The 23,135-nt window shown below is 43.4% G+C and overlaps 1 protein-coding gene across 8 annotated transcripts in view; it reads right to left on the reverse strand.

The window, feature by feature from the left end:
* The window catches only part of APLP2 (amyloid beta precursor like protein 2), a 438,018-nt gene that overhangs the window by 247,107 nt on the left and 167,776 nt on the right, over nucleotides 1–23,135 (reverse strand). For all 8 annotated transcript variants that reach the window (XM_069224475.1, XM_069224476.1, XM_069224474.1 and 5 more), the window contains exon 2: nucleotides 20,014–20,187. In XM_069224475.1, the coding sequence (XP_069080576.1) occupies nucleotides 20,014–20,187 (174 nt within the window). The remainder of the gene's footprint in view (nucleotides 1–20,013; nucleotides 20,188–23,135) is intronic.

The following is a 23,135-nucleotide window of genomic DNA, read 5'->3' on the forward strand; positions in this document are numbered from 1 at the left end:
GTGGGGGGCTCGGGGTAGTTTTAGGGGCGGGGTGGTTTTAGGTTTAAGGGGTGGGGGTTGGGGTACTTTAGGTTTCAGGGATGGGGTTGGGGTTGTTTTAGGGGTAGGGTGGGGGTCGCGGTAATTTTAGGGACGGAGTGGGGAGTTGGGGTAGTTTTAGGGGCAAGGGTGGGGGTTGGTGTGGTTTTAGGGGAGGGGGGCCAGTGGGGACGCATGCTGGAACCATGCATGCCTCTCACTAATGCCTTTACCAGGAATGCCTTTACAACGAAAAATCGTTGTTAAGGCATTCGTGGTAAAGGCATTAGTGGTAACAACGCGGTCGTTGTTCCGACCTAGTTGTTCAGGCATGCGTTGTTCCGGCATGCGTTCACAACAATGAGGAAGCTGACCCTTCAGAGGGGTGTAGATGTCTCAGATGACAAATTTGCTGAAAGATTTTTGAAAGGATATTTTCTGTCAGAATTACAACCTTAGGAGACACTTTGATTTTGATTCAAGACAAGGTTTTGAAGAGTGTTATCTTTTACGCATTTTACCTGATAATTTTGGGTAGCCTCATAGGCCTCCTCTGATGTATGGGTTTCTCCTGATTCGGTCTTCTGGAGCCACATTAAAAATCTACCCTCACTGTCGTGAAGGGTTTTTGTACAAAAGGTTTGGTATATTTTACAGTGTTATGTCTGACGGTCAGAGTATGAGCAATATATAAAATGCTTGAGGGGGTCTTCTCAATGAAATCTTTCCTGACACAAGATGCACATGGTCTTAAAAGATCAATTTGTTTAAGAAGACTCGGCCATTGTAGATTAAAAATTAAAGGAATTAATTTCCTCTCAGAAGTACAAACAGAAATTATGGCTACTTATCTGACTGAACTGAGCAGAGCTCAAAGGAACTCCCTTCGCACATGATCTGCAGTAGAAATATGAGGCTGAGGACCTGAGTGAGGATGGGTGAAATGTGTGCTCACTCGTTGAGCTTTGGGTCATTCAAAAATTTTGTGAACAGTCTACCCTTGTCACAATGTCAATATGTTCTGCCTATATGTAATATTGTACTGCTATTTATGCATACCACGGGACTCTCAGCTCCACAACGGGAATGGTTCAAACATGTGAATCTATGAAAGATCCAATATTGGAAAAATAAGCAACTCCACCATTTTGAGATCCAAGATATTCAACCCAAGTACATGCTGACACGTTCTTTACAAAAGTAAGCTTAAAAATATACAACCACCACTAACGAACGCCAAATCAAAAGAACAAAACAGATAAAATACTGCTAGTACTCAGTACAGAAAGGCTTCTTCAAATGCAATTGATTGTTGCATTTTAATGCCCATTCTCCTGGCTAGTATCCTTGTGAACCAGAAACTTTACATTTCTATAACCAGTTTAAAACAAGAATTAGAACAGTTATTGGAATGCTGAGAGTGGGGCAGCCAATTTGATTCCTCACAGTGGAATCCAAGTAGACGCACAGTTTCTCTACTGCAACTCTTTTAGACATCTACAATGTTACACAGACACAAGCATAGTGAAGTAAAATACTTGAAACCAGTTCTAGGCCATAAGGCACTAGGCTGCAAGCAAAGGCAGAATATGATTCGAATAAAGCCTCTAGAAAAGTTTAACCAACCTGTTTTTTTCTGACTGGCATGAACAGCCACATCACAGTGTTTGATAAATGTGAGAATGGAAGAAAAGGTAGCAGCTCAGCTGAATGAGTGCTTTGCCATGACCGACTCGCTTTGGCATATGGCAGCTGAATTCACCTAACAGTCCATCTGAGCAAGTTTGCTTTTGATTGCCAAGATGCAACTCGGCAAATGCAACATAGTTATTTGTTTCTTCTAACAGGCCAGGTACGTTCTAGAAGTACATGGTAGCCCTACTGACATTTAAAGTATGTAATGTCCTTTGTGCTGAAGACTGCTTTCTGAAAAAAGGTGGTACAACAAAAGACTGATTGCTAAAGAAATACGAGACGACCATTGGTTAAAAAAAAATCTGAACGGAGCTCTAATTTTGTCCCTATCAACTAGTATGAACGGTTCATCTACTGAAATGACATAACGTGAGGTTACTGGCCCTTCAGGGAGTGTTGACAGCGACCAAGAATATCACCTTCCCAGAAAGGAACTTGAGAGCGTACAAGTTGAGTGGCTCAAAAGGTGCCACATTAACCTAGTAATGATTGCTATCAGGTCCCACGAATTAGCTGAAGATAATGTGGGAGGGATTACCCTTTCAATCCCTTCCATAAAAGCTTATAAAGCAGAAATTCTAAAAACAGATTGAAATTGCGTGTTGAAGGTATGCTTTGATTGCTGCCAGATGTACAAGAATGGAGCAAGACTGTAAATGCAGCAGGTAACGATGTGTTTATTAGTGCAAAACGATCTATATTGATAGCGCTGCACGGTAATTTACAAAATGTTTCTATTTAACAGCAATTCTGTAAGAACTTCCATAGATTTCTGAGGTAGCTGTGGACACTCAAATTCTAAGACGTCTGGTGCCAGATTGAGAGACATGGGTCTGGGTAGTAACAGATCATCCTGCAACTGGCACTGATGCAAATGTGGATTTGGAACCTACGCACTGAAAGATGCCTTTGCTCCTAATATCTGGTAACCGGTAAGGGACCTCTAAAATGCCATAACTCATTTATAGGTGGTACAGGCCTAATCAGTCACAGAGCTGAGAGTAGCTTTTAAGAATATTTTTGGACCAGGTAGTTCTAATATAAAAGCCAAATCAGTGAAGGACCGTCTGCTGCTAGTGAGCAAGCCAATGAAATTCAGTTGTACCCCTTACACCAGCCAGTAGTCCAAATAAGGGTAAATGTGAATTTGGCTGCAAAGTAAGCGCACTAGTACCACTTGTATAAGCGGGCTGCTGTGATCCCTGAAAAGCATGATGTTGAATTGATAATGTATTCCCCATACCACAAACATTACTGAAAAAATATTGGATGTACAGTAATATCCTTGAGGTAGAGTATGTGGACATTTAGGGCCTGATTACAACTTTGGAGGACGGTGTTAATCCGTCCCAAATGTGACGGATATACCACCTACCGTATTACGAGTCCATTATATCCTATGGAACTCGTAATACGGTAGGTGGTATATCAGTCACATTTGGGACGGATTAACGCCGTCTTCCAAAGTTGTAATCAGGCCCTTAGTCTGCAATTCTTAGATGGGGAATGACGCTCTGCAAATGTCATGAATTGGTTGAAGGCAATGTAACCTGAGGTCAAAGATATAGTGTAGAGCTTTGTCCCTCTGGAGCAAGGAAATACACGGGGTATATCCCTTCGCTTTGTAGTTGCATAGACACTGTTGCTATTGCCTGTTTGAGCAGTAATGCTTCCACCTCTTCCAAAAGGTGTTTAGGATGTTCTTTTTTGAGCTTGTGTAAGCATGGTGGATCACTGGGAAAGTTTTTATGTTCTTCTAGACAATAACTGTGGGCAATGGTGGATAGACAAACTGAAATGAGGTTATGCTCTCCTATTGTGAAAGGCGAAACATCAGACTAACCCATATAGGTGTTACATGATTAGGGGTAGTGAACAGGAACTCACTGTTTAGTGGCAAAGGTGCCCTCTACCTTGACTCCTAAAGTAGGGATTACCGCACCAGATCCTCAAGAGTAGGGTTTTGGCCTTGTTGTACTTTTGCTGACCTTTGGCCAGAAAAGCCTGCTTTGCGGATACTGTTGTGTTGAGTTGCTCGGCTGCCTTTTGGTGAAGGCTGCGTTTGTTGCAGTCGAAACAATGACTTTGGTTGCTGGTGCTGAAGGGCACCCCTGGCCGTCCTGTGTACGTATCCTTTTTTTTTTTTTTGTTCCCCAGCATCTCAGTAACTTGGGAATCAAATAAATGCACCTCACTGAATGGCTAGGCTAGGAGGTGCCGTTCTACAGAATTGACAGAATCCAGGAATGAGCAACCAATTGAACAAGTTACTAACCTTCGGTAATGCCTTATCTGGTAGAGACATTCTAGTTACAGATCCCTTACCTTAGAATTGTCTCCAAGCTGTCAGCCTGGATCCTCAGATTTTTCTCGAGCACTACTTCTGCGCGCTGTCAGGTGGCATCGGTTGGCTCTGTGTCGGCGTCATGCCCGCCGGACATGATGTCACAGGACCTATCTAGGTGCCACCTCGGCGTTCTGACGTTAGTTTCTTTTCACGACTTTCCACGCCAGAAGCACAGAGCCATGAAGAACATGAACCTTGAAAGGGAAGTCCCTGTCCCAAGATAACAGCTTGCAGAGCGGGGAGGATGGGTGGGTTGGTAATGAATCTGCAACTAGAATAGGTCTCTACCAGATAAGGCATTCCCAAAGGTTAGTAACATGCTTATCTGATAGAGACTTCTAGTTGCAGATTCCTTACCTTAGAATAGATACCCATGCAATACCATCCCCTAGGTGGATCTGCGAATCAAGATCACACTAGGAAGTCCTGCAGGACTGAACTAGCAAAGGGCCAATCCCTCCGGGCCTGACTATCCAGGCAGTAAAGTTTGGTGAATGTGTGCAAGGATGTCCACGTTGCTGCCTGACAGGTATCCAGGATTGGAGCTCCGCTTGCTAGCGCAGTGGTCACAGCTGTCGCTCTGGTAGAGTGTGCTTGCAAACCTATGGAATTTGCTTTTTAGCCGATGGATAGCACATTTTAATGTAGAGAACGACCCACCTAGAGATGGGCCTCTTCTGCAGTGTCCGACCTTTCTTCGCACCCATATAACCAACAAATAGTTGATCATCCACCTGGAACTCTTTGGTATGATCATAGCAGAAGGCCAACACTCTTTTTGGGTTCAGGCAGTGAAGTCGCTCCTCTTCCTTATAAGTATGAGGAGGTGGGTAAAAAGTAGGCAAGGTGATGGATTGGCCTATATGACAGGGCATAGCCAGTTTTAGCAAAAAGGAAGCCCTGGTGCGAAGCCCCAATTTGTCAGGATAGATGGAAAGGTAGGGTGGCTTAGTTGACAATGCCTTCAGCTTCTTCACCCTGTGGGCAAATGTAATAGCCACAAGGAAGGCTATTTTTAGTGTCAGAAGCCTAAGAGGACAGTTATGGAGTTGCTCAAAAGGAGTGCATATTAAGAAAGTAAGAAACAGATTCCAATCCCATCAGAAAGATATGGGTAAGTGCCTTAAGAAATCTTCTCACAAAAGGAGATTTAAACAAAGAGGGTTGGTCAGGTTATCTTAGAAATGCAGAGATAGCAGACAAATAACCTTTGAGGGTGCCCAAAGCAGAGCCCTGCTGGGCCAAAGAAAGTGTAAACAAGAGGACCTCGGAAAGAGGGGTAGAGAGGAGGTCAACAGACTTGTCTGTGCAATATGTCACAAATTTGCTCCATCAACAGGCGGATACCATTTGGTGGAGGGACGCCTGGCTGCCAAGATACTGTTACAGACTCTGGGCGGAAGGTCAAAAGCTGTCAACTGCCACCACTCAATCCCCACGCAAGAAGGCGGAGACTGGATAGGTGCGGCTGGAGAACCCTCTCCTGCTGCTACTACAAAAGATCCTTCAAAAGGGGCAGTCTGATCGGAGGATCAATGGCCATGCTCAATAGCTCAGGATACCAGACTCTTCGTGTCCAGTCCAGGGCCACAAAAATTACTTGGGCCCAGTCATTCTTGATGCTCTTGAGAACTCTAGGCAGACGTGGTATGGGCAGAAAAGCACACAGGAGGCCTAAACACCACTTGAGACTAAAAGTTTTGCACAGTGAGTGCCGCCTTGGAATCTCCAACGCACAAAACTGCTGCCACTGCAAGTTCTCTGTAGAGGCAAACAGATTTAACCAAGAATCTCCCCACTGCTTAAAAAGACCTTGCCTTACCTGCTGATAGAGACACCATTTGTGATCGATCAGGCATTATCGGCTGAGTTTGCCCAATCTGGTGTACAGAGCCTGCCAGGTGTTAAGCCACCAGGGAAATGTCCTGATGTTCCAGCCATGTCCTGAGGCACAGAGCCTCCTGACAAAGGGTCCACGACCCCACCCTGCCCTTCTTTTTGCAGTTGCAAAAAGAACAAGTGATGGACGGAATGCTGAACAATGTCAAACATTCACCCCCATACAGAGATCTGGGCCTAAATCCATAGTTTTTTTGCTGCCCATGCCATTCCAGTTTGGACCCAGCCATATGCAAATCAGTCTTGACCCTGTTCCCCATGGGAACAGTCCAGCCCTGGCTTCCTGTACTAAGTCTTGTGACTCTTCATGGGGCAGAGACAGAAATGTTTCATAAGTTCTTTCATTTCGTCACACTAGTGCCTACCATACTGCGCTAGCAAAGTCAATCACTTGCTGGGGCTCCGGTGTGTTGTAGCCCCTGCTGCCACTCGCTTTCTTATTTTTTTTTTATTTTATTCTTGGAAAGGAATCACAAGCAATTATAATCATACATTACTTTACACCAAATACAGGGATTCAAAAAGAAAAGAGAAACTAGATAAAAGAGAAACTATATAGCCCAGATGGTCTAACGATGGGAGGTTTTCCGGATGACTAAGTTGGGGGGGGGGGGGGGGGGGGGAAACCGAGTTTCGTTGAACATTAAACATTAATGAGCCAGGATCCAGTCCTGAAATGGCCCCCATACTGCCTTCCCTTTATTCCTAGCACATCTTCCCTTTCGTTCGTACAGTGCCATTTCCAAATGATATACAGACAACAATTTACCCAACCATTGCTGCCATGACGGAGGTCGTATGTCCAACCATGCAGAAGAAATACATATTCGATAAACCACCATAGCCACAAAGATAAATGCTCTGTAGCATCCCCCTGCTTCTCCAGCGACCCCTAAGATCAAGGTCTCGGGGGTAAGGTTCAAATCGTATCCCAAGACCCCTTTCAGGACAAATTGAATATCCTCTCTCAAAGCTGTTAGTTCCCCACATGTAGCCAACATATGTACAATGTCTGTTCCATAAATCCCACATCTCGGGCAATTTGTTCCTGACAGGCTCCCCCATTTGGCAAGATGAGCTGGTGTATGATACAAGTCAAACAGGGTCTTATAATGCTGTGCTTGCAGCGAGGAGGAGAGTAAAATAGTATGTCCCAACTCTAATGACCATGTAAAGTTGTTGCTCCCATCAGCCAACTTTTCTCTCCACCTCTCACTATACTTCTCTAAGTCGTCAGGCTGTTCTGCCATCAATAGTGGATAAATCGACCTAATTGCTATATTAGGGTTGACCAAGATGTCATTAAGTAGTTGATTACTTCCAAAGCCCTGCACCCCCCCTGTTTTTTTTGCCAGGAAGTCTTGTATCTGTAGGTATTTGAAGAAATCCCTTCGCTCTAAGCCATACTGCTCCTGGAGATCCCCAAACGCTTTAACCCCAAAACTGTCGAAGAGATCCCCTAACCTCTCTATGCCAGGGAGACCCATTTTGTCATATAGCTATCCTTAAATATTTCAGGGAGCAGTGGATTATTCTCAATTATAGTATAATAATTATATCTACAGAGTCCTTTCTTTTTTCGCCACAATTGCCAACATTTGTAGGCCGCCTCTAGTACCTTATTTCGAGTTTTCTTATAATATCCAGGTTCATGAAATGTTACCAGACAGCCATTGGCTGCTGTTCCTACCTGCAATTCATAAATATTAGGGCAGTCCTCCACCTTGGTCCCCTCTTTCTTAGTACCCCATAATGGGTGCGTATACTGAAAGGCTGCTGCCATTTGGTACAATTTTATGTTTGGTAAGGACCACCCCCCCCTTTCTCGCGGTAAAGACATATATTTAATTGCTCTTCTACACTTGCCATATGCCCAGATAAATCTCATGACCACTCGATCTATCTCCTTAAATCTAAGATTCGTAAAGCTCACTGGTATAGCACGAAACAAATACAACAGTTTAGGGAGGAAGATCATTTTAACCATATTACACCTCCCCATTATAGTCCTATGTAGATTATTCCATCTGCACATCTCTTTTCTGGCTTTCGCGAGTATGGGATCTAAATTCAGATTAATAATCTCTCCCACTTTTGATGCAATATATATACCCAAATACACTGCGTGATCAACCCTCCGACTATCCTGGGTACTCGTATATTGATTAGTCAGTAACTGCGTTTTAGCTCTGTTTAGCAGATATCCGGAGAATCTTCCAAATTTCCTCGTCACCTCTTCCACCTCTTTCAGTGCCAGATCGGGAGTGGGGGTTAGTATAGCTATATCGTCCGCATATGCTAGGACTTTTATATCCCATCCATGCCTACGTATCGGTGGGATCCTGCTATTCTCATCCAACTGTCTGAGCAAGGGATCTATATATAAAGCAAACAACAGCGGAGAACATGGGCATCCCTGCCTAGTACCTCTTCTGACCTGGATACACTAGGATTGTCCTACCATTAGTTGAATTCGGACTCCCGGTGACCTATATAAAGCCCTTACTGCTACAATGAATTTCTTCCCCAGGCCATAATACTCCATTACAAACCACAAATACTTCCAATTCACCCGGTCAAATGCCTTCTCCGCATCTAGTAATGCCACTGCCATGGGTTCCTCTGCCACTTCTGTAGCGTCGAAGAGCGCCACAACTCTTCGAATATGATCAGTGGTATCTTTACCCGGAACAAACCCATGTTGTCTATGTATTACTAACTTCTTGATCACCGAGGATAATCGAGCGGCCAGTATTTTTGAGTATATTTTGACATCACTATTGATTAATGTGATCGGCCGATATGAAGCTGGATTTTGTGGGGCCTTCCCTTTCTTCAGGAACATTACTATATTGGCCATATCCAATAATGGTGGGATTTTCCCTCCGTTCTGTACCTGGATGAATATCTCCATCATCACCGGGAGCAGCCACTCACTTTCTAGAATAGCCAATTACTTGGCCTTTTTATGAGGGGCAAGTTATCTCCTGCATCATACATGAAAGCACTTTTCCTGGCTCTGCGGATGCCCAACAACTCTGGGGCAGCAGCCCCTGGATGAACTGGATCCTCAGATATTCCTTGCATTTCATTCTACCAGCACAGTAAGAAACCAGCTGTAATTTTGACTTTGCAGCTTGAAGCTTTTCTAGATTCACATGCTTTGCACAATTTAGTGGTTGGGTCCAGACGTATCTTTATTTTTCTGTGCCTAGATTTGCATTTTGTGTTTTCTGGTGTTGCAGAAGGGCCTACTTCTGGCCTTCTCAACTGCTCAAATACTGTATCTACTACAGATTGTTTTACATTCCAGTCATTCGTATAGCTTGTCCGTCTGCAGAACTCAGCAGCTTGTACGTTTTCCATTCCCGGGACATGATTTGCTCTAAATGATATGCCCTTTGAGATGGCCCAATTCTGAATTTTTGGGCCAATTGTGACATTGGGTATGAAAATGCCCACGCTTCTAGTTGTAAAACATTGCTGTTTCATCCAGTAATCATGACAAATAATATTTACAACCCACTTGTCTGACAATTCTGGGATTTTAATGAAGTCTGTTGTTCTTCCACCACAGTTGTGTGCTGGGGCGTGGATGGGGTTCAGCTGTTGCCAATGTGTGGGACCTGTGAAATGGTTGGCCCATGGCTGTCTGACACGGTTCCAAAACTGTGTCTACTATGCCTCTCCTTTATGGAGGGGCTTCCTCTTCTGAATGTATACCTGTAAACTTGAAGCACTCCCATTGCCTTCACAGTTTCATTTGCATTTTTCAACCCTTTCAGTTTTGTCCACTCCTGGCCCAAAAGCAGATTCCCTGTGAGGGGCTTACTAGTAACACTGGATTGCACCTCAGGTTTGAAACCTAAGATACGCAGCCATGAAATATAGTAGCTTGATATGTTGTGCATATCTGAAATGTATGTTCTGCCAAAATTAAAGAAACCTAGTAATGACTGTAGTTTCTTAAGGGTGTTAGGAGGGTGCAGTTGAGCACATTTCTCTAGAAAGTGCGGGGCCAGGCTCTTTCCCTCGTTTGATAGCACATATCCCAGGAACAGCACACTGAGAAAGGCAATCTTACTTTTCTTAAAGTTGAATTTGTAACCAAGGTCTGCAAATCCCAATTATTTGATCGACCCTTGCAAGATGAATGTCAAGGATGTCGTCTGTGAGATATATGTCATCCACGTAGGATAACGCCTCGGAATTAATATCATGTAATATTGATTTTACACAGGCTGAAAATAGCCCTGGGCTTTTTTTATAGCCTTGAGGTAAATGACAAAAGCGTTTCTGAGAGCTAAATGAGAATGTACTCAGGTCCCGACTTTCGTGTGCTAAGTCCTGGCAGAAAAAGCCATTAGATATGTCTAATGTTGTTTTATATTTTTTATGCACTATATTGTTTATTAGTGCTGTGCTGTGTGAATTTTGTGTAGCATATGTACGTGTATGATTATTTAAATGTCTATAATCAATGACTATTCTGTATGAATGGTCCGGCTTTGCATCAGGGAATAACGGGTTATTCATTGCAGATGTGCAGTGCTCAATTACTCCCTGGTACTCAAGCTGGGTGAGGATCTCCCTCACCGGAGCTTTCGCTTCATGTTTAACATGATATTGTGGCTGCGATTGGGGTGTGGACCTAACGGGAATAACATAACAAGGAGACTCCTTGTCCCAACCTACATGATTGCGATATAAAGCAGGTGCCTGCGCTAAAGCCCAGTCCGCAGCATAGGCTTCTTTTTCTGCTTCCGGAACAAGATCAGAGAAAGAAGGCAAAATGACATCTTCCCCATGCAGGAGCTTACGGACGTGCTCAGGTGGCCAGTCTCTTTCGGCTGATAGGATATCACTAGTAAGTTCATCCCAAAATATCACACTAATGGTGCGCTCCACGTCTCCTTCTATCTGAATTTTTAAATCATAAACCCTGTCGGGTGGGAGAACACAGCAATCCGCAGTTTCAACTGCGATAAAATCTCTACTTGCTGTCGCATCCAGATGATCTTTCAGACTCTGGTGACATATCGTGACCTCTGCTGCGCTGTCTAACAGAGTCACTGCCCACGTCTTGTTCCTCAACAGTGTTCTCAAGTATACTGGCATTTTTAGCTGTCAGTGTTGCCACCTTTTTCTTTTTAAACTGTGGCTTTTGTTGAGGAGTCTTTTCTTCTTTTTTAATGGTAGTCTGCGGCGAGTCTTTCTTTTGTTTCACGTATTCAGGACGTCAATCTGGACAGCCCCCTCTCTCGCTACTTCTATCCGGTGCGTCCTGAAAGGAATGAGAGGGACTTGAATCAGTATATCTGTCTGGAGTTTTAATGTTCTCCCTATTTCTGAGATTGGATCTCCTTTCGGAGTTCTCTAGGTGTGGAGAATCAGCTCTCTTATTTCTTCTATCTTTAAAACCTTTTTGTTTGTCCCAGTGCTTCTTAGGGCCCTCTTGTGCCTGCTTTGCACCCTCCTTATGGGTGATACCTTGAATCTCCAATTTCTTTGGCTTAGCTCCCAAACTATCCCACCCTATACTAGTATAGGTATCGGAAATAATTTTCGGTAGCTGTCTCTCTTGTTCCTGGTGTGGAGTTTCCCAGAGACGCTGGCGTATTACCAGTGCTACTGCTTCCCCTTTAATATTACTGAGTATTATTGAGGAAACTGCGTCAAAATTACGTATTAATTTCATCCCCAAATCCAAGGCTGGTGCTCATTTTGTATTTGTTTTAACACTTCCGGTAAATTGGCAACTGTTGGGGTACCATGTGCAGTAGTGTATATAGCAGCGAAGACTGTACCCCATGTGGCACAGTCATCCACCGAGGGAATCATCCCAAAGGGCAAGCACATAGTGAGCAGTCTATGTTTTTACTGTGGTCCCGTATGGGGAAACACAGCTTCCAGCTGATTCGTTTTCTGGGCAATCCAGAACGGTATTTTTTCCTGTTCTGCGGGTACCTTACCCATGATAGAATGCACTGTTTGTAGATTAATCCCAGTAGCCAATTGATAACCACCAGGTACTGGCGGTGCTGGACGTGCTGTGTGGTGTTCAATGTTCGCATTACGAACTGAACTAATCGTCTATATAATGTCACTAATTCATTATATAAATCTCGCAGATCTGCTATCGTCATATTTTGTATGTCTGGGTGAGGTGTGTATGTGGCAAACAGGCCACGTTGGTCCGTCATTACTTAAGGGACCCAGCCTCACTCCTTGTAGTACATGTGGTAGGGCGCCTTCAAACCAGTTCTGGTGCTCTTGGTATGTGAGCGATATTTCATGATACTGGTATGCTCGGTACCGTGGAGGTACGTTTGCAATTTCATGTGTGGAATGTATGTGTTCTCTGGTCCACCTCAGGAAAGGTGACCCAACAATAAAATGTTTGTTTGGTATGCTTCATTAGCTTCTATTATAAGAGTAACATCCCTGCCCCCATCGGTAAGGCCATGCACTTATAAGTGTTGTGTTAGTGCTTGTCTAGCATTTTCAGGAATGTCAATGGCAGCCGCCATTTTAGTTTAGAAAAACAGAACACCAAAACGGGGAGTATAAGTCCTTTTATGAGTTCGAGCTCGAACACCTACAGCTTAATCAGGTGACACCTTCTAAGCTGAATTAGAAGAGGAATTTCCCAAAGACCACGGATGTCTCCGTATAATGGTACTTAGGGTACCTGTTATCTGTGAGACAGTGATAGTCGGGGTATACGTAAATTAGTGCCTAAACACCATCGTTGGTGGCGCCATGTCGTAGTTTGGACTCTTGCTCTAGGCAAGACTGCTGGTTAAAGGATGACAGTACTTTTGCTTGTAGGCAACTATGCCTATCCTACAACAAGTCACAACTGTTGTACCAACCTTACCGGCTCACTAGCAGCACCTCACCAGAAACACAATAGTAAAAGGTGATTTGTGGCAGCCTTTTCGCATGGGCTCGAGAATAAGACATCTCAGGGAGTCTTTCTCATAGATATATCATGTCTCATACAAACACAGGCAATAACAAAGATGCAGTAAAGTTTCAATAGTTTTTATTCAACACAACTGCAATTTGCGATATGTTGCATGGGCTGCAATGATTAGGATAATGAATAGTGCAAGAAACAGAATTGTGAAGACGAGAGTCATTATTACAAAGACCCCCACCATCTTGCAATGCATGTAAAAGACATACGAGATGTAATATGCCCTAATACCCTAATGTGATAGGCCTAACCTCCTACCTAAAGGAGAGCTGGGTTTGTTAAACCTAATCTGCCAATGCCATGTCCATGAGAGGAGCCCCCAACCCTCGTTACCTTGGAATGAGGTCTTTATCTCAGACTCCCTGCAGGGACACGAAGACTGGGTCAGCGTCAAGACGACGTGCAGCATCGGTATCAGCGATGGTGGCGATACCCTCTGGTCGGAATCCCGACGATTATCTGTCTAAAGTGCGATGTACTTATGCAGATCTACCAGGACCCCTGACGTAGGTGTGTTCCCAAACAATAGATAACAGACATGCTTCAAACGGCAATTATTATAAACAATCCTTTGAAAGTATAGAGAGGGAAAATCCCAACGTGTGAACACCTACTGTTTGTTTGTCTTTATTGTTGATCTTGACGCCTTAGCACGGTGGCACTGATAATGAAAAACAAGACAATTGGCCTAACTATAAACAAGGCTGCCATCTTAGATGAATTAAATAATTAAATGGGCTAAGACAGAGCAAGCTAAGTAGGTTAAAAGTCACTAGGTGACTGGGGCACGAGTCTGCAAGCCAGAGGCTAAGCCAACTCCTGGTATCCCATTAAAACAAACTAGGATTCACTACACATGTCTCTGCATGACAGTTCTCGTAGCCAGTTGTCCACTGGCTGCGTCCAGAGCGTTGAAGACAGACTTCACCCCAATTATATTTTTGTGAGGTATTACGCTGGGAGATTTAACATATGGTCTTTCATTTCCTCCTAGTATTGGTGGTCATGCTGATTTAACAAGGAGTTTGAGTCAGCAAACCTGCGTGGCAGGGGCTCTCTCCATTTCTCTTCCGAAACTGACAGGGGGCCCATGGATGTAGGGGACATGGCTCACTTCCTTGCTGTGGACACTATAAGAGGGTCTGGCTGTTCATGTCCCTGGATTTATTTAGGATATTGAGTGAATGCTCCCAAATTCTTTTCTACATTTCGCAGTCACCAGCTTCGAGAAAACCTTCTTACCCTGCTGCACTACTCTGGGGAGCTTCTAGTTTCCTTCTTTTTTTTGTTGAAAAAATATAACAGATTAGTGTTTCCGTGAGAAACATGCATCTTCTTTCTCCACTTCCATTTCCACTCCCAAGACATCTGCTGCCTTTTTCATTTACAACTGCACAGTATGTGTAGATATCGTCTGGAGGGGATGGCCTCTAGACAATAAGTTTCTGTCTCCTCCGGAGGTGATTCTGCCTCAGTGTCTTTCCACAACATTTCTTTCTCTGGGCTGCCGAACCACAAGTCTTCAGGATCAGCAATGAAAATTAATCCTTCTCCTATGTGGGTGTCCTGACCCGCCTCAAGTGTTTTTGTCTGCTCTACTGAGATGGACTTCTGTGTCAGCTTTTTAACTCATACTGGTCTTGCTTCTTCAGCACCGTCATGACTTCCCCAAAGGGTTTTGTCTTTAAATTCTCTATCTCTGCCTCAATTACCATAGTCTTTCTCTCAACTTCAAAGATGTCAGATGCCTCAGACTTCCCATGGACCTTTTCCTCCAAGGGCCCTCGTCCCTCATTACACGCTCCATCATCCTGTCCTCAGAAGTTGAGGTGAAGCCTTTTAGCGTATAATCACAGGTGAGTTTTTATTTCCCAATAGAAAGGGAAATTCCCTGTGTTCCTTCAACCACATGTCTCTGATGTGCGTTGTGAGAGTATCAGTCATTGGGGTCTCCGTTTCCAGAACTATAATTTGGTGATCTCTGCATATGCGGACGACACCTTGCTATATATCCGAGACCCACAACGTAACACCAATAATAAGGGAGATTATAAAATACGGCACCCTACCTGGTTTACGGATTAACTGGGATAAGTCCATTGTGTACCCCCTGACGCCGGCCATGGCTCCAGTGGATGTGGATTTCCCCCTTAAGTGGGAAACTGGATCGGTTCGGTACCTAGGCATCCGAGTCCATACAGACCCTAAGATAGTAATGGTGGATAACTATGAGGTCGCGATTAAAGCACTGGCAAGAGATGTGGAGAGATGAGTCAGTCTGCCGCTCTCGCTGGTGGGTCGAATAGCCCTCATGAAAATGGTGGTCCAGAGTCCTTACGTCTGTATCTTTGCACAAACCAGACTTGAAATATGAAAATCCTAGAGCACATCCTAATGGAGTCCCGTAAGAAAATATTCCCCAAAAGACCAATAGTATAGACAATTTAAAGCTTTGAGTATAGCAAACATTACATTTACCTACCTGTTGAATAAACGTGTTTCTAAACACTACCACCACCTACAGCAAGCCTCACTCATTTGCCCTTGTTATCTAGAGAGCAACTTTCAACTTCGGTGCAGTAATACTGTGGCTCTCAGGCACTAAAACTGAAAGGTAATACTCACCGAAGATACCTCCCAGAAACAATTGACTGCCTTTCAAAAGGCATTTTATTACAATATAAAAACATTTATTTGCATGGCAGTTTAAGGTAACTTAATTGTATTAATCATTGTATTCATTAATTTAATAAATGAGTACTTGGGATAGTAATTAAATTTAGAGTGTACAAACTACTACCAATATTAATAAGTTGTGAAGTACTATATAAATGCTACAATATAATTATACAATTTTAATTTTGATGAAAGGAGCGGCGCAAAGCATGAAAAAAATCTGAGTTGTGTAGTAACCCTCGATGTAGTGCTAACCATGGAGTGAGATGCAATTTAGTAACATACTACCCAAGTCAATAGTCTTCACAAGAAGGGCTCCCGAATAGTATGTTAATGATTATTCTCAACCCAGATAAAATCCATACTCAAAACAGATGAAGACATGTTTACAGTTAAAGTATTTTGCATATTATAACCGAGATTAAACCAGGGTTAACAACACAGATACAACAGTTAAACAACATTTCAGAAAAAAAACGAAGGCTGCGGCTATCCCTCATAATGTGTTCTCGGGATTCTTGATCTCAAGTGCCAGGTTGACTAAAGTCTGAAACGGGAAACATCACATAGTGATTGGGGGTACGAGGGAGGCTTTGTCTCACATTTGCAGATCCTCAATGCGTCTTTATAACAACTTATTTCTAACAAATGGCAGAGCGGAGTAATCAAACGCAATATTGCTTTGAATAGGCAGTGCAATAAAACGATATAAATGTTCCTCACTTTCCTCAGCCTAATAGCTATTATGGCGTTGTTTAGATTCAGTGCCATACGTGTGCCACCTGTTAAAAGAGGCTAATGTGAATACCTAATCTCAGCTTGATTTGCAAACTTCTGGTTTAAATTGATGAAATATAAAACAAACTCTTCAAATTTTGGTTCACATTTCATTGTCAAATATGAATTCGTCAGATTACCCATTGATGGAACTGTCTGCAACTTCTGCCATTCACAATACCAACATCTGGCTTTCACAAGTTTATGCAAAGTGGGTGTAACAAAAGAGATGTCATAACAATAATCTCTAAAACCTAATGCTGTCAGAGCACTCTTAATATACCCCACGTCAGGGACTCTTGTTTAGAGTACGACTTTCAGGGATATTTCTGAATCCCTCCTCTCAAAGATATTACTGGGGTACTTTTTGTGAGTCTCAAAGTTCTATAAAACTGTTTTCAGTAACCCCGAGCGTGTCAACATTACAAAACCCTCAGAGATGTGTGAGCCATACAATGCTGCACTAACTGCTTGTGCTTTGAAGATTTCTATTGCTGGGGATACTGTGTGAAAGAAAGTTCAGATAGCAAACCTGGCTATGGCTTCCACCGATTTTCAGCAAAACAGCACTCCTAGAGGTTTGTGAGGACCAGGACTGTGGTAGTCAAATCCTGACACTCTCTTCAAGGAAGTCTTGCCCAATGTTAGTCTACCCCTAAAGTTCTTATGAAGACCTATGGACATAAACGTAGTTTTTAATGCGTTCTCACAATTACTTAGCTAGTCTACACAGATGTTCATAAACAGAAAAAAATGAGGAGGTGACAAAACACAATCCTGTCCACAACTTTGCTGATACCTATAGTCTCCGTTAATTCAGCATGTGGGTACCTTCGCACCTATTCAAAATTATTTGTGTGAATACATATTATCACATCCAGTAGAGCAGACTGGACCTCCACCCCTCCCCCCCTGCCCCCGTTAGGATCTCCCAAAGTTTCTCCGTAGGAGCCATACTGAAAGAACTGTACTGAAAGCTGCCTTTATATCAGCAGTGGCTACATGGAGGCTACTCTGATTAATGTTCACTACCTTCCATCCAATCATAAGAGAGCAAAATACCTGGTCCGCTGTACTATTCTTCAATCTAACCCCCACCTGGAAATGGCCAAGGATCGCATTATCTAGCATTCAGGCGGTTAGTTTGTTAATGACTTGCTTAGGAGAACATCTTCCAATAGGACAGTATATTCCAGGTATATTACGACAGCCCTTCTTATGAACTGGGACAATCTCCACATCTTTCCATGTAGTAGGGTCTGAAGCTCTGGCTACTGCAGAGGGCTCTGAGTGGTACACATTTGCAGAAGTTTGTCTAATCCATGAACCTTCCCAGTTCTCTGGGTTTCACTCACTGAAAATATAAGGTGGCGTGTTACCACTGGGCATATGGTAGCCGGCGGATTTTATGCAAGCATAAACTGAAATATTTCCATCTAGGAGCCTAAAAGGGCATGCTATAAGGGACCTGGTAGTGTCATTTCATTTAGCGGTGGGAACTGCTATAGTATTTCCATCTGGGTATAGTCTCCTGAAGTGTTCAACCCACTCATGGGGTGAGACGTGGATCACCAATTTCAAATATTTTTTATGATCCCAGTGGGCTAGTATGTGCTAGTTTGTTCTAGAAGCTACTTTCATGGAGTATGATCTTGGCGGCTCGAAAATCTTTATTATACCATGCTTGTGTTCCTGATGTTTCGTTAATTTGTTTTTTGGTTCTTTTAAGGAGAACTTTTTAGCTCTGTGAAACATGTTGAAAGGGCTTTCAATAGAAGAGATGCGTTCTCCAAACTTTGGCTAATTGAAAGAACTAGAAAAAGGTTTTGTACATTGCAGCTATGGCAGATAAAAGTTGGTTACATATTCACGGTTTACATTCCTTTCATTATTGGTGATAGATAGATAAGCTTCTGTTTTTTTGATGGGATCAGATACATCACTAAACAAGGATCAGTTAAGATAAAGTGTCAAGAGATCATGGTCACTCCCATGTCTTTCTCCAAGTCCCTTCTGGAGACCTACCAAAGTATAAATGGTGTCTCAAAAGACTTATGCCTTCCATACCCAGAACAACTCTACCCCAGTTATACACAGCACTAAGCGGACAGAGTCCAAAGTCCCATGTTATCTTTAGCAGAGTTGCACTTTCTTGGTGGACGGGTGTTTCTCACCCCTTTGGCAAGCTGTCTTTAGTGTTTGTGCCCTTATCTGTGGTCTCACAAGAACTAATTTGTTTTTTAGGTCAAGCCTACTGGGGGCTTTCCAAGAACATACAGGTGATTGAAACCTGCTTCTGCTTACCACTGGTTGTCTTTCCTATCACTCATTCGGCTGATTCTTATTTGTGACACAGCTTGTCTATCTTCTGTTTGTCCCTCCCCTGGAGTATAGCCTCGTTACAACCTCTAGTATGCCATCTAGGTTTCCTCTGCCATAGCACTAAGCACGCCACGGGAGTGTGTGTTTTATAGCTGACTCTCACACACTTCTCTCTCAACTCTGTTGCTCTGTCACCTAAGTGTTTCTTACCACCCTCCTCCATGTTGTGCTTGCCATCTCCTGTACTTCCTTTCTCTGTTGCTTCCCGAGCCGTGTGCTTCTGCCCACCTGCTGAATGTTGCTGTGGCACATTGCTTCTCTGCGCCAGCCCTGCCCTGTGTGTTGCTTCTCCCCACTCGCAGCCTCTCAGTCCCTTGTCCCCGCCATGATGGACACACCTACAAAATGGTATGACCACCAACAGAAGTGACAGACACCTTTAAGGCTTTTAGGTACCTGGTGATGCTTCAGTACATAAGGCTTGTGACATTGCTTAATCAGGCTGTGGAGTCTATTCCAATAACATGCTTGTGAAGGCATGATCTCTGAAATGAGACTACCGCCAAAAAGAAGTTAATGCCACAGTATATATAGTGAGCACTCAGACTACAAAGCACAATGGCCGGAAAATGTACATTCAAAAGATATGGGCAGTGCTTAACTAAACAACAAAACAGATAATTCATCACAGAGAGAACAGACAATATAATTTTGAAGTGCTTCAAGCTAGATGAACATTGAAATGTTCTCGAGTTGTAGGTTTTTGCTTCTACAAAAGTCAAAAGGTATTAAATATTTGTTGCAGAGTAAAGGGTGGAGCAATGAATTACACTGGAATCCATCTTAAAATAACCCTGCCTAAGCTCTTCCCTCCTCTACCGCTCCTAGCTCACCCCATACCTCTGTTTACTTCTCTGATCTCCTAAACCACGCTACTAAATTTTCCCTCACTTATCTCACCTTTGACTCATCCTAACCCCCTTCTGCTACTATGATCTCCCTAACCCCTTTCCACAGACTTCTCCCTCCGCTATCTCTCCATCACTCATCCCAAGCCTCATCCTATTACTATAAACTCCCAATTAACACATCTGGATTCCTCCCTCCATTACTCTAGTCAAACTAACTAACAAACTCACATATCCTCTGCTCAAATTAACTAATACTGTACTCATATTTCCCTATACTAATCCCCCACTAATTTCTCTTGGGTTCCGGAGTAGCGTGCTACTCACTGAAAAGTGTTTTGACGCCTCCTCAGGGGTAGTAAGTGTTATATCAATACAATTATAATTACCTCTTGGCAGTACTGCAGAACCTCTTCTTTGGTATCAAAGCAGCTCTTGTATCCGGATGTGTCTGGTTCCCATTTTCCAGTCTGTATGTTCATGTGCATGTTGAGCTTCCCACAAAACATGGCCACTTGAGGCTCAGCAACGGCAAAGCCAGTACCAGCATTGGCAGCCAGTGCCTAGAGAAAAGACAAATATTTTCTGAGTAAATCTGCACTTCTGCAATAATCACAAGTCCCATGTACCAAAACAGCACAAAAGGTGACATCATCTCTTAAAAGGGGCTCACTCAGGACAGGAGGTTGTTAACCAATGACCTATCAGCTTTATGGGCAATTTAACAAGCAAAGGAGCAAAATACAACCCAGCAAACTATATCACTGCAAGACCACACAGGCTTACCACCACTTCTTGTGATTAGACAATCTAACAATCAACTTTCTAGCAAGGCGAGAAGCAATTACATCTCCCGTGCAACTGCAAGCTTTTAGAGGATATTTACTTGTTTGCGATGTCTTTTAGCTCTTGCTCTGGAATATATGGATAGCTGTTCATCCTATTTTATTGCTGTATACAGTAGAACTTGTGTACACTGCGGGCAATTAACTAAGGGTTTGGTTTAGAATACAATGCAGATTCATTGAACCTGGACTGGCTAAGCGCCAGAATGGCCAATTGTACATGAACAACAATCATTTGTACTGATCAACGGCTTGGCAAGCTGTTGGCGAGCTTTCATACAAAAGGAAAGCTAAAGGCTCCATCAGCTGCCCCGAGATCCCACTGCCTACATAATGTCTATCTCAGGTACGTCTGTGTCAAAACCCTCAGGGGACATAGGCAGCAAAATGTCTTAGGAGGTAGCTAGGCTTAGCCACTACATCAAAGGTGATGAGGGGAAAGGAGATAAAACAAATGGCAAAGAGCAAAGAAAATGGACCACTAAAGCAGTTTAATTTCGCATCACATTGAAAGCCCTTTGCACAGTGCACAAAGTACTTTGGGCCAAAGTTCAAGGTTCTTTACAGAACCCTGCCAGGCACTATGCACCATCGACAATCCTTTGGTCAAGTAATTAAGGTACTCCATTAGCCAAATTTAAACAGCAAAAGCAGGTAATGAGGCCTGTAATGCAAGGACTCAACCATGACATCGCCAATCCACCTGGTCTTTAATGAATACCTTAAATGTCTGTAAAAAAAAAAAAAAAAGCAATCAACTGAACCCTTGTATTCTTGCAGAATGTTGCAAGAGACTTAACTCCGCAAATAGGATGAACCTGGCATCCGACCAGTCTCAGTACTGCCCTCAACCAAAAGTAGCGTGTTCTTACTCTAGCAAGATACCCTTCTTCTCTATCTGCCCCTTCAAGAACACCTAGCTTCAAAACAATGACTTACACCACCAACACAACAACAAATAAATGGAAGATTCCATTCTACCCATAGCAGATACCACAGCCCAATGCAACAAAAGAACAAGCTTAATCCAAGACACCTTAACATTTACTAACTCAGTGTAAATACACAGTAATAACAACATGCTACAAATTAAATGCAAAGAACCAGAAATTCTGCACGCTGAAAGGGGGCAGATTGGAAAGAACTCTTTACAATCAGATGCCAGTGGCCATAACCCTGAAAAGAAGCAACGTAGGCTCTGCAACAGATTGCAGTTTGCAAGAGAGATGGTAGAGGAGCTCACTAAGAGGAATCGTTTGGTGTAGTGTAAACAGCATGAGAGATTGAGGCAAGATGGCTCAGATGAAGAGGAATTTAAAAGATAAGGAAAAGGGTAAGCAAAAGGTTTGTGGTGATTCGAGAGCTGCCACCCCCATGTTCAACCTTTCTTTGCTATCAACAGTCAAAATAGTAATTAATGCCAATGTACTGGTATTGTTCCACAGCAAATTCTGCAAGTTATTGTCAGAGGTGAGCTGGTCGGTGAAATTACAGAAAGTGGCATTATATCTGCAGAGCCTATTTATCAAGAAAGTATGATTATTTAGTCAGGGAATGATGACATGCGCCAGATGCTTCTTTTAAGGAGAGGTACAGTGAAATTGTGAGCATAAAGAACCATAGAGTTCCTGAAAGGATAGGATTTCTACTACAGACGATGGCCAAGATGGTGTGATCTGTGGTTGGGCTGCTAGAGCGAACATTGGAATTTTTATGCCAGAATTGGGGTGTGGAGGATTTGAAAGTAACTAGAGCCAAGTTTTCTTTTTAGTGCGGGAATGATTGGAAATGCGGTTGACACAAACTAAAGGTTTTAGGGTTTTGTTAGCAAAGTGGATTTCAGTGTTAATACTACTTGGCAGGCTGCTGTTGGCCCACGCTGGTAGGTGCCGTGGTACTCTAGTGCCATTTTCTACTTTATATGGACATAAAAACTATATCTGTGCTACGATACTAGTGAAGAGGATGCTTGTTTTCATGCCACTGTTATTTGTCCTGTAATAATACACTATCACTTTCATCCTTATGTACTGATCAGTTTCATTAACCGACCTTCTTAATTTCACCCTCATTCATTTCTTTGGATGAGGTGAAATGGAGATTCCGATTCCGATTTCCTAATGCACTACCAGAATATTGGGTTTTCTCTTCTCTCTCTCACTCTATCCGCCGCTGCTGCCCCTGGGGCCCTGCCCCCTCCTCTCTCTTATTCTCCCTGCTGCTGCTGACCCCTGGCCCACCCCCTTTTTCACACTGTTCGCGCTCCCGCCTCCAGGCTGTCCTGTCCGCCCCCGCTCCTCCCTACTTAATGGCGGCCGCTGTGAAGCAGGAAGAGCAACCTCACCGGCCTGGTCAGTGAACTGCTCTGCCTCCCTATCGCTCCACCAGTAAGTGGAAGCCCATTCTGACTTAAACTCTGACCTCGGTCCGACGTTCAAGGCCTTCCTCCACCCGCAGGCTTATGCCTGCGCCTCATCCCTGGTGTCTAGTGGGAGAGCTCTGCTCTTCTGCTGGGCTGTCCTCTCCCCCTCTGTTCTTTTCTCCTCGTTTATTTCTTTTGAGTGCTGTTTTTGTGCCTTTCACTTTCTGCGCTTTCCTCTATCTTTTCCTCATTTTTCTCCTCACTCCTCTCATTCTCGCATCTCTCTTTCTCTCAGCCCCTGCTG

This window comes from Pleurodeles waltl, chromosome 3_1, assembly GCF_031143425.1.
Source record: "Pleurodeles waltl isolate 20211129_DDA chromosome 3_1, aPleWal1.hap1.20221129, whole genome shotgun sequence".
NCBI classification, from domain to species: Eukaryota; Metazoa; Chordata; class Amphibia; order Caudata; family Salamandridae; genus Pleurodeles; species Pleurodeles waltl.